This window comes from Salmo salar, chromosome ssa04 (genome assembly GCF_905237065.1).
Source record: "Salmo salar chromosome ssa04, Ssal_v3.1, whole genome shotgun sequence".
Lineage (NCBI taxonomy): Eukaryota > Metazoa > Chordata > Actinopteri > Salmoniformes > Salmonidae > Salmo > Salmo salar.
Genome location: NC_059445.1, coordinates 70915214 through 70927849, shown reverse-complemented (window position 1 = coordinate 70927849; position 12636 = coordinate 70915214). Strand labels below are relative to the sequence as shown.

Sequence of the window (12636 nt, the reverse complement as noted above, 5' to 3'; positions counted from 1 at the left end):
ACAGGTAGTCGACTCCGTCTATTTTACGGAAACGCGCAGTAACATGGAGATATGGCCGTGTGGGAACACTAACCCTATAAAGGTGTGTATCAATTAAGGATGCATGATATATCGGTGAACATATCGGCATCGGCCAATGTTAGCTTAAAATGCCAACATCGGTATCAGCCCGATATCTGTCTAGTTTAACGCCGATGTGCAAAACCGATGTCAAAGCTGACGTGCATACTTATATGACGCCATGTAAAATTTTGCGCTACACGGGCAACACAGCCTTCCTAACCTAGCCCACAATGTCTGCTGTGTGGATCGAGCAGTCATCTGAAAGAGTAAGAAAATTTCAGCGAGACAACTCAAAGGCGAAATCCATTTAAAGCCAAGATAATGGAATTCATTGCCCTTGACAATCAACCGTTCTCTGTCGTGGGTGATGTTGGCTTTCGCGACTGTTCGAGCACCGGTACACATTACAAAGTGTGTTATTTTTCAGATGTTGCTCTACCGGAGTTTGACAGTAATACCATCACTTATATTACCTTCACGACATACTATGGAGCGCCGTTTGGGTCTTTGCATGTCAAAAAAGATACAGTCCAATAACACTATTTGAGGCATTAAATAAGCTTTTCATTTGACATGTCAAATAACACAGTTCTATTGTAGAGTGTTGTGAATTTGCAAGTGCAAGCCAAGCGCCACCACTACTATCAGTAGTACTATTAAAGCTGTACAAAAAAGTCTGCAAACACCGGCCACGAACGATGTGCTTACAATACCCCGTTGGTAATAAAGCATTATTTGTTCGACCGCAACTTCTGGGGCAGCTAGCTAGCTTTAGCTTGGTACATAGCTAGCACCAATACAACCGGCCTGAAAACAATGAGCAGTAGAAACTGCAGTCATTTTCATTTTTCCTAGAAATGATTTAGGATTGCTTGTGAGTAAGTATTGTTCACCTATTGAAATTGAACTTAAGTTAATGGAAATAAATAGCTAGCCAGCTACTTAACCCTGTTGCCCAAAGCTAACGTTATAAGCAGCCAGCTAGCTTCATTTGGCTAGTGACGCTCGACCGGGTTGTGTTGTGAAGCTAGCCACAATAAGGATTAGGCACAATAGTGGAATTTGCGATTTGCCTATAAAATGAAAGTACCTCTTTGAAAGTGGTACAGAAGGTTACAATTGTTGGAATCATGCCATATTTAGACTAGATAATGTTAAACAAGGTTGGCATGTGAAGCAATGAAATGGGGTATCAGTCTACTCGGTGACACCCACAGAACACAACTGTGAAGAGTTTACGCAAATATTAGCAATGTAGCTCTTATCGCGGGACTGTGAAATCACCTCCCCAGTCAGCCTATTGTGTGTATTGACATAGCTATTGCACTACAGCTTTACCTAAGGATTGGGGATCAATGAAATGGGGTATCAGTCTAGTCGAATACCCAAGATATTTTTCCCCAATGACCTCCTCAGAGTTATCAAACTCCAAAACATCCAAACAGTATTGTTTTCCCTCTGGAATAGTGTTCAATACACAGGTTGACAATAAATGTGGCTCAATTCACAGTTGTTTGAATCACGCAATAAGAGCTACGACACTAATGTTCTCTGGGTGTCACTGAGTAGACTGATGCCCCATGTCATTGATGCACAATCCATAGGTAAGGCTGTACGGTGAAATAAGTATGCCCCAATGCAATTCTAAAGTATAATACATCCAGGGTGATTTCAACAGATTTTTGTGAAATTAACAAATTGTGTTTTGTTTATTTTTTATTTATTTTATTTTTTATATAACAACATTCCAACCTCGTTTAGCATGATCTATTCAATTATGGCATAATTCTATTTGTATTAATTTGCATCACTGTCAATGACATACTTTTATTTTGAAGGCTAACTGCAAAGTCCGCTATTGAGGCTAATCCTTATTGTGACTAGCTTCACATAGATTGGTCCGACCACCATTAATCAAATAGGGTTATTTTAGATGACACCTAGCTATATAGCTAGCTAGCTAACTATAGCTACTGAAACAGATTGTCATTCTGCTATGTTTTTGGGGAAGAACATTGTTTGCATCCATGAGTTAGCTATCTTTTTTTTTTTTGACCAGCACTGTAGGTGCTCGAGACAACTTTACCAGCGTCATAGCATACATATCGTTGTGACATATGAAATACGAGTGATAGTGTAATCAATGTGTAATTACTACTCAAAAAATAAATGAACGTGTTAAATTATTTTGTGACGTGCAGTCATATTCAGGTCCTGATTGGTCAACAAGCTTATTTGACACGTCAAATAGTGTTATTTGTATATTTTTTGACACGGAAGGACCCAAACGGCGTTCCATAGAAATCCTGGTTGAGAATGAAATGTCTGAACCAATGAACAACGAAACAGCACAGCAAAATAACTTTTTGGTGTGTGTGTGTGTGTGTGTGTGTGTGTGTGTGTAACTTTTATTTAACTAGGCAAGTCAGTTGAGAACAAATTCTTATTTACAATGACGGCCAAACTTGGACAACGCTGGACCAATTGTGCGCCGCCCAATGGGACTCCAATCACGGCTGGATGTGATACAGCCTGGATTCGAACCAGGGACTTTAGTGACGCCTCTAGCACAGAGATGCAGTGCCTTACCGCTGCGTCCGTGTGTGTTAACAATTTAACTGTACTAGAATGCTTAAAAGGACGCTAAAATGTTAAATATTGGTATCGTGTTTTTTTTGGCAAGGAAAATATTGGATATCGGTATTTGGCCAAAAATGTCATCGGTGCATCACTATTATCAATTTTAACCTTTTTGTTTTTAATAAAAAAAACATTCTCACAGATATGAAAGATAAGGTCCTTATGCTTCCAAAACTGTACCGCAAGTGATGTGTGTTAAAGTTAAGACCTAGCGTTGGGGCACTTAACAAAACTCCCCCTTACAAAAAGACCTTTGTCCAATGACTCGTGTAATGTAACTGAACTGAGAGTCATGATAAAGGGCTAGGTTGTGGTCATGATACAGGAATATGAGAAAATATATGTGAGAATGATTAATCCAGGTAATGACAGGAGGTTTTTTTTGCTTGTTTATAGTGTGACCTTTCTGGTGCTGTGTTGATAGAAAGACTGGTATTTCATACTAATTAATTGTGAAATTGGCCAACCGGAGTTCTTTCAGAATGACACTTTAATATGCTAATTCTGTCCTTTTCTTCACTGGTGGTAACCACCGGTTCACTAGGATACACAGCTGCTGTGTCTAGTATGTACACTGAATTCACTTTATTGTTAACACCTTCCCAGAGGATTGGAGTCTTGCATTAGCTCTCCAATGCTTAGACAGCTGTGGTGTCAAGTATCTACACTGACTCCATTTTGACACCTCAGTGCTGTACACAGGTGGTTTGGTGAACAACACTTGTGAGATGAGTAACATTCCCCTGAGACCTGGAGACTTGCATTAGCTCTCTGAACTAATGCCCAGGCTTTAACTCAGAGGGCTAACAGTCTTGTGGTTTACAGGAGATCAGGGTACAAAGTCAAACCCTGGTCTGTCACATACAGATGTGTGGGAGAGTGAAAACCAAGAGCTGCCTCCACATCCTGGATTTAATGTGTTTATTGACATATTCATTGGCTGGGCATTGTGTAAAGTGTTGACGGCTTGTTTGCACTCTTTTCACATGATTTGAGGTCAACTCCTTTTTAAGATGGTCAACCTGAATAACAACATGACTGTGTCTTCAAGATCTGTGGCTCAAATGCCCCAATTTGATTAGACTAAGTGTGTCATGAGAAATGTCATTCCATTTTTACTTCAACTTTTCAGTATTTGGCAGAGGGAGAGGGGGAGAATTTCTCTTTGGACATGCATGTTTTCCAATGGGTTTTAAGTGCTGCTACAGTAAAGTAGATGGAGGTAGAGAATATTCACTCCTTCACTCTACATAAACAGACGGTGAGTGGACTTACACTGCTTGTCTGTCAAATGATACATGAAATTACTTTGAACCCTGTCTATTTCTCATGGGGAACAGGTGGCCACTAAAACACACAGATCCTCTTCCTATCAATATACACTGTTTTTGTGTGCGTGACTAATGTCTTCTGTGTGTGACCATGGTTAGCAACTATCTTGTCCACATTTACCCACGACACATCCTCTAAATACACAAGTGTCAACCTCACAATGGAAGAAGCTATTTGTAAGAGGCTCATGGTTAAAAAACAACAACCAACAAACGTTTCCTTAGCACCAGTGACTATCACAGTACTGCAGGTGGTTCACACTAAACGTTGCCTACATGGTTAAACTGACAAAAGTAGAGCCATGTTTAATGTAACACCTGATTCCGACAGTCCCCAGTTTCCCCATCACTGTATGCAGCTCATGCTTCCTTTGACTTGTTAAATCAGATTTTCTTTTATAGACAAAGGTGTGAAATAATTACATTTGCATAATAAATAAAACAATAGAGCCCAGGAACCACCACGTGGATTGCTATCTAGTTAATTATATTGATTAAATTGTGATTTTTGGGTAAATGTAACCTTTTTTGTGTGTTTAACACAAATTAGTGTACAACTGTTTCACCGCATTTGCATGCGCTCTGAGGTAGCTGCGGTGAGAGAGCGCCGTGGTGGAAGCGTTTGCGCAAAAATGTCTCGCTTGACGACACTGCTTCGCTCCATCACAGAGAGATAAAGGCGTGCTGAAATAAATCACCCGCAGCTGTATTCAGCGCTCAACGATGCCGCAGCCCGCTAATTGCCGTACTACGATTCACTAATCCTGCATCTGACAGATAATTAAATTCTCTCAACTAAACAACCTAAAAAAAAATTCAAGGTGAGAAACTGTTATCTCACGGTGTCTTAGATAAACCATTTTCCTTTGGATGGTGTGATACAAGAGCCAAATGGCACAAAACAAAATGGCAAGACCTGGAGAATAAAATAGTTTATTTAATTAGCGTTGTTTACCTGAGCAGGAGAGTCCAATTGTTTTGTTACACTTTTGGCCGCAAGCCAAAACTAATGTTTCCAAATGGCACACAGAAGCGACAATGGCAAGCGAAAAACTCCTTCAGTAGGAAGAAACCTTGAGGAACTATGTTGGACAAAAATATAAATGCAACAATTTCAGCGATTTTATATTTTCATTTTTGCATGTAAATGCTTTAAAATATTTTTTTTTACTGAGTTACAGTTCATATAAAGAAATCAGTCAATTGAAATAAATTAATAAGGCCCTAATCTATGCATTTCATATGACTGGGCAGGGGCGCAGCCATGGGTGGGCCTGAGAGGGCATGGGCACACCCAGTGGGGAAGAGGCCCAGCCAATCAGAATGAGTTTCACCACAAAAGGGCTTTATTACAGACAGAAATACTCCTCAGTTTCATTAGCTGTCAGGGTGGCTGGTCTCAGGTGAAGAAGCCAGATGTGGAGGTCCATGGCTGGTGTGGTCTGCGGTTGTGTGGACGGTTGACAAATTCTCTAAAACATTGTTGGAGGTGGCTTATGGTAGAGAAATTAGCGTTCAATTCTCTGGCAACATTCCAGCAGCCGGCATGTTAATTGCACGCTCCCTCAACTTGAGACATTTGTGGCATTGTGTTGTGACAAAACTGCACATTTTAGAGTGCACTTTGATTGTCCCCAGCACAAGGTGCACCTGTGTAAGGATCATGCTGTTTAATCAACTTCTTGATATGCCACACCTGTCAGGTGGATGGGTTATCTTGGCAAAGCAGAAATGCTCACAAACGGGGATGTAAACATATTTGTGCACAACATTTGAGAGAAATAAGCTTTTTGTGCATATGGACATTTTCTGAGCTCTTATTTCAGCTCATGAAACATGAGACCAACACTTTACATGTTGTTTATATTTTTGTTCGGTATAGCTTAAGAGAAGGAGCCTATCCTCCAGTCATATGGCTGGCTTGGTAGAAATTTGCAGTACCTTTTTTATATCACATCACCATTTTGGCCAAAGTGTTATCCGACCTAACATCTAAAACGATGCCCACCCTGGCTCTACAGCCTCTTGTTGACACTGTTTGGCATGCGTACTAGTCCAAACATTTTAATCAGGTCATCTACCATATTAGAAATACACACACTGGTTTTGTTCCAAAATGGCACCCTATTTTCTATACAGTGACCAGAGTGCTCTATATTTGAGACTTGCACAATTTCTATCCAGCCACGACCCCTTAGATAACATAGGCTCTTAGAAGACTGACTGTGTGTTCCTTCCTTGGAAAAATTAGAAGGATGTGATCTGACTCAGAGAAACAAAGGCTATGTCCAGAATATTGGAGGAAGGAGAGATGTCTCTCCTTCCTCCAACAATGTGTACTTGTTCATTTCCCTTCACTGATTGGAAGGGAAATGACTGGTATAAGAAATATGATAAACTCCCACTAGAACATGCCTCGCCTTCCACCAATCCAATACTTTTAGATTTGTGGGAAGTAGTAAACTACTTTTTCGCCATGTATCATACAGCTGTACACTTATGTTATTGGGAAGCACCCACTGCTACCCACAAACTGGCTTGGCCCGGCTGCTAGTGCTAAGGGGTGGTGAGCTGAGCTGTAGAGCCGATAACTTTGCAATAGAGTCTTGTTTCAGGAGATACCTTCTCAAACCACAGACACTCTTAGTCTAGATCTGACAAGCAAGGAATGTGATTTCCCACATTTTGTTTAGCATACAATATGGCTCAGTGTTTATTTGTTTTGTGCAGTCATTGTTTTATGCTTGGTCGCAAATGGGTCTTCCAAATGGACAATGACCCCAAGCATACTTCCAAAGTTGTGGCAAAATGGCTTAAGGACAACAAAAGACAAGGTATTGGAGTGGCCATCACAAAGCCCTGACCTCAATCCCATAGAAAATTTGTGGGCAGAACTGAAAAAGCGTGTGCAAGCAAGGAGGCCAACAAACCTGACTCGGTTACACCAGCTCTGTCAGGAGGAATGGGCCAAAATGACTAAAATGGAAAATGGAAAATTCACCCAATTTATTGTGGGAAGCTTGTGGAAGGCTACCTGAAACGTTTGACCCAAGTTCAACAATTTAAAGGCAATGCTACCAAATACTAATTGAGTGTATGTAAACTTCTGACCCACTGGGAATGTGATGAAATAAATAAAAGCTTAAATAAATAATTCTCTTTACTATTATTCTGACATTTCACATTCTTAAAATAAAGTGGTGATCCTAACTGACCTAAGACAGGGAATTTTTACCAGGATTAAATGTCAGGAATTGTGAAACTGAGTTTAAATGTATTTGGCTAAGGTGTATGTAAACTTCCGACCTCAACTGTACTTAAGTATTCAACCCCCTGAGCCAATACATGTTAGAGTCACATTGGCAGTGATTACAGCTGTGTCTTTCTGGGTAAGTCTCTAAGAGCTTTGCAGACATGGATTGTACAATATTTGCACATTATTCTTCGTTGGTTGTTGATCATTGCTAGACAGTCATTTGCAAGTCTTGCCATAGATTATCAAGCCGAATTATGTTTTTTTTTTTTATTTATTTATTTTTATTCAATTTTTTTTTTATGTATTATTATTTTTGGTCAAAACTGTAGCTAGGCCTCTCAGGAACATTCAATGTCATCTTGGTAAGCAACTCCAGTGTATATTTGGCCTTGTGTTTTAGGTAATTGTCCTGCTGAAAGGTGAATTTGTCTCCCAGTGTTCATTGGAAATCAGACTGAAACAGGTTTTCCTCTAGGATTTTTCCTGCGCTTGGCTCTATTCTGTTTCCTTTTATCCCCCCAAAAAACTCCCTAGTCCTTGCCAATGACAAGCATTCCCATAACGTGATGTAGCCAGCACCATGCTTGAGAATATGAAGAGTGGTACTCAGTGATGTGTTTTGGATTTGCCTCAAACATAACGCTTTGTATTCAGGACATAAAGTAAATTTCTTTGCCACATTTTTTTAGCGGGTTTACTTTAGTGCCTTATTTCAAACAGGATGCATGTTTTGAAACATTTATATTCTGTACAGGCTTCCTTTTCACTTTCATTTGGTTTGTATTTTAGAGTAACTACAATATTGTTGATCCTTCTTCAGTTTTCTCTTTTTGCAGACATTAACTCTAACTGTTTTAAAGTCACCATTGGCCTCATGTGGAATCTCTTAGCGGTTTCGTTCCTCTCTGGCAAATGCGTTAGGAAGGATCTTTGTACTGACTGGGTGTATTGGACAACCTCCCTGGTCTTTGTGGTTGAATTTGTTTGAAATTCAATGCTCAGAGGGACCGTAAAGATAATTGTATGTGTGGGGTACATAGATGAGGTAGTCCATAATGTCAAACACTTATTGTTCATGTAGTCAATTCAACTTATGTGACTTGTTAAGCAGTTCTTTACTCCTGAACTTAGTTAGGCTTCCCATAACAAAGGGGTTGAATACTTATTGACTCAAGAAATGTCACCTTTTAATTTTTTTATTAATTCGTAACAATTTTCACTTTGACATTATTGTGCATGTGGGCTGATGACACAATCTCAATTTAATCCATTTTAAATTCAGGCTGTAACACAACAAAATGTGGAAAAAGTCAAGGGGTGTGAATTCTTTCTGAAGGCACTGTATATTCGCATAGATTGCATTTAGATTACTGATGGTGTTTATTTGGATTCTTTACTTCGTCCTGACTTGTGATGTCTAGCTTCTATTATTTAATAATTATTTAGTTTGACATTTTTTACTACACTGTCAGGATCTAGTAACACACAACGAAATGTTTATCTACTATAACATCTGCTAAACTGTGTACGTGACCAATAAACTTTTGATTAGATTTTTTTATTTGATTTGGGACGCAGCCTGAGGCTTTAAAGGCCGGCAGCAGACTCGGACCGGTTGTGATGTCTGCTGGTACCCGGGATGGCTCTTTTGAACTGGGAAGCTGCAAAGGCTAGACTAGAGATGCTGTTTACGCATCTGGTGCCCTTTCGCCGTAGGCTTTGACTCACACCAAAGGAAATGCACGTGAACACACAAGTGCACGTGCACACACACACACACACAAAAAAAAGCATGTTAAAAATGTCTATGCTGCCTCAATCCTTTGTTTTAATATTCCCTCACACCTTGTGGTTGTAAAGCTAAGCATCAGTAGAACTTGGCTTATCCATCCATCCGCAATGTTATTTTTGTTAGAATTAAACATTTCTAAAGTTATATGTAACCTCTGCCTCGGGTAGACCATTGAGTGTCTATGGACATTTGGGCAACACTTTTTTTTTACTTGAAGGGTACCTACATAAGGACGCCATTCTACATTCATTTCTCCTAACAAACATATCAGTACATAAGCATTTAATATATTATGTCCGCATTATAAGTGACATTACTGACACAGGCTATGACATTTCAACATGCGGTTGTTGGCATAAGCATTAGTACTGCTTATGAATGTGTTTTGGGATAGTAATAATATTTTATGAAGTTTTTATGTAGGTATGCCTTACCGTGTAACTGTCATCTTCTCTGAGTTTCATCAGTGAATGTGTTTGTTATGCTCTCTCTGATTTCCATTGCAGAACTGGAAGCAGTGATCCATATTGCATCGTGAGGATTGACAATGAGGCCATCATTAGGTATGTGTTTGTGAGTCCTGTCTCTGGCAGACCTATTAAGCCGGCTGAAGATCCTCTCTGCCGCCCTGCTTTGTTTGCGCTAAGGCGATTATCATACATTTTACCGCTTTTGATTAATTAGATCATCATTTCCATAGCGCACCGCTTACTTTCAATTAGTTTGGCACATCTCAGCTGGCTAAAGCTTTGTATTTAGATCCACCTGGGTGTGTTTTGATGAAAGCCAAGAGTGTGTTTTAATCAACGTATTATATCTAGAATTACAATATCTTTGTCGATTGTGATGAACAAAAATCATTTTTAGCTGAGGTTTGTCTGCATATAATAGAAATGCCTTTAATTTAGGACCGTCATATCCAAAAGGATTAGGACAATATGGCCATTATCTTTAACCAAGCGTTTGTTATGAGCAATCTGCTGGTTAAGTCAGTTGGTTGCTTCAGCCTGACAATCTGCTGTAGACCGAACAGTAAAGTAAGAAAAGGCCAGCTTTGCTTGTTAATGTTTAACTGTGTGACCTCTCGTCTGGCTCGCTGAATGGGGGCTGACTGCAAAAAGCTGAAGTCAATGGGTGTATGCTCTCTCGCTAGTAAAACCCATAATTGTGGAATTTGAGCCTGCCTGTCACCATAGTGGGATTCAGTGGGAGGTGGAAGGGTGATGGGGAAATTACTTAGGCGAGTTAAGTGTCTTGTAAAAATCACACTTTAAAAAAAGTATTTTTTTAGTTTTTAGTTTACTCAAACCCAAATGTTGTTGACTTGTCCTATACTAGGATTTGTGGACAACGCATGAATTGTAGAAAAACCTACCCATAGAGAATGATCGAGGCCTGTAGTGGCCTGTTTCTTTTTACATTTTTTATTTATAAAGGGGTGGATCAGCTTAATATTGTGGAATGATTGTTGCTTCCATCAATGTAATTGTCTGCATCATTTCCAGTCCCCCGTATATTTTTTGGGGTATATGTATGTATCCATATACATACACATACCTACAGTGGGGCAAGAAAGTATTTAGTCAGCCACCAATTGTGCAAGTTCTCCCACTTAAAAAGATGAGAGGCCTGTAATTTTCATCATAGGTACACGTCAACTATGACAGACAAAATGAGAAGAAAAAAAATCCGAAAATCACATTGTAGGATTTTTAATGAATTTATTAGCAAATTATGGTGGAAAATAAGTATTTGGTCACCTACAAACAAGCAAGATTTCTGGCTCTCACAGACCTGTAACTTCTTCTTTAAGAGGCTCCTCTCTCTGTCCTCCACTCGTTACCTGTATTAATGGCACCTGTTTGAACTTGTTATCAGTATAAAAGACACCTGTCCACAACCTCAAACAGTCACACTCCAAACTCCACTATGGCCAAGACCAAAGACCTGTCAAAGGACACCAGAAACAAAATTGTAGACCTGCACCAGTCTGGGAAGACTGAATCTGCAATAGGTAAGCAGCTTGGTTTGAAGAAATCAACTGTGGGAGCAATTATTAGGAAATGGAAGACATACAAGACCACTGAGAATTTCCCTCGATCTGGGGCTCCACGCAAGATCTCACCCCGTGGGGTCAAAATGATCACAAGAACGGTGAGCAAAAATCCCAGAACCACACGGGGGGACCTAGTGAATGACCTGCAGAGAGCTGGGACCAAAGTAACAAAGCCTACCATCAGTAACACACTACGCCGCCAGGGACTCAAATCCTGCAGTGCCAGATGTGTCCCCCTGCTTAAGCCAGTACATGTCCAGGCCCGTCTGAAGTTTGCTAGAGAGCATTTGGATGATCCAGAAGAGGATTGGGAGAATGGTCAGATGAAACCAAAATAAAAAAAATTGGTAAAAACTCACCTCGTTGTGTTTGGAGGACAAAGAATGCTGAGTTGCATCCAAAGAACACCATACCTACTGTGAAGCATGGGGGTGGAAACATCATGCTTTGGGGCTGTTTTTCTGCAAAGGGACCAGGACGACTGATCCGTGTAAAGGAAAGAATGAATGGGGCCATGTATCGTGAGATTTTGAGTGAAAACCTCCTTCCATCAGCAAGGGCATTGAAGATGAAACGTGGCTGGGTCTTTCAGCATGCCAATGATCCCAAACACACCGCCCGGGCAACGAAGGAGTGGCTTCGTAAGAAGCATTTGAAGGTCCTGGAGTGGCCTAGCCAGTCTCCAGATCTCAACCCCATAGAAAATCTTTGGAGGGAGTTGAAAGTCCGTGTTGCCCAGCGACAGTCCCAAAACATCACTGCTCTAGAGGAGATCTGCATGGAGGAATGGGCCAAAATACCAGCAACAGTGTGTGAAAACCTTGTGAAGACTTACAGAAAACCTTTGACCTGTGTCATTGCCAACAAAGGGTATATAACAAAGTATTGAGAAACTTTTGTTATTCACCAAATACTTATTTTCCACCATAATTTGCAAATAAATTCATTAAAAATCCTATAATGTGATTTTCTGGATTTTTTTTCTTCTCATTTTGTCTGTCATAGTTGAAGTGTACCTATGATGAAAAATTACAGGCCTCTCTCATCTTTTTAAGTGGGAGAACTTGCACAATTGGTGGCTGACTAAATACTTTTTTGCCCCACTGTATATAGATATACAAACTTTTTTAGAATATACCTTTATTGTTCCCCTCAAACCCTACCACCCTTCCCCCAATTGGAGTAAACTAATAAACAATAACACTAGGCTTCTACCTTCAGTTTATCTGTAAAATGTGTATAAGATGTATAATCTATTTTACAATAGTTATATTTTGTTTGTTTTTAGTCCTTCCCCTTTTTTCTGATGTCCATCCATTTTGATTTCTATTTGTAACTGTGCTATTTCACAACATTTCTGAACCTATATACATTTTACAGACCCCGTATCTTTTACATTGGTTATCTTGTTATTAGTCCCACCCTTCAGCTACATTCAACCCCTCCCATCTATCTCTCAACACCATCCATTTTGGATTTCTATTTGACATATATTTTT

At 39.8% G+C, this 12636-nt stretch overlaps 1 protein-coding gene across 5 annotated transcripts in view; it reads left to right on the top strand.

Moving 5' to 3' along the window:
• rasa4 (RAS p21 protein activator 4) overlaps nucleotides 1-12636 on the top strand; it is a 76434-nt gene that overhangs the window by 2245 nt on the left and 61553 nt on the right. For 3 of the 5 annotated variants that reach the window (XR_006769667.1, XM_014197851.2, XM_014197849.2), the window contains exon 2: nucleotides 9589-9645. The exons of the other annotated variants lie outside the window; for them this stretch is intronic. Coding sequence is in view for 2 of the 3 variants with exons in the window: in XM_014197851.2 (XP_014053326.1) it covers nucleotides 9589-9645 (57 nt within the window). In the remaining variant the exon portion in view is untranslated. The remainder of the gene's footprint in view (nucleotides 1-9588; nucleotides 9646-12636) is intronic. 5 annotated transcript variants of the gene reach the window in all.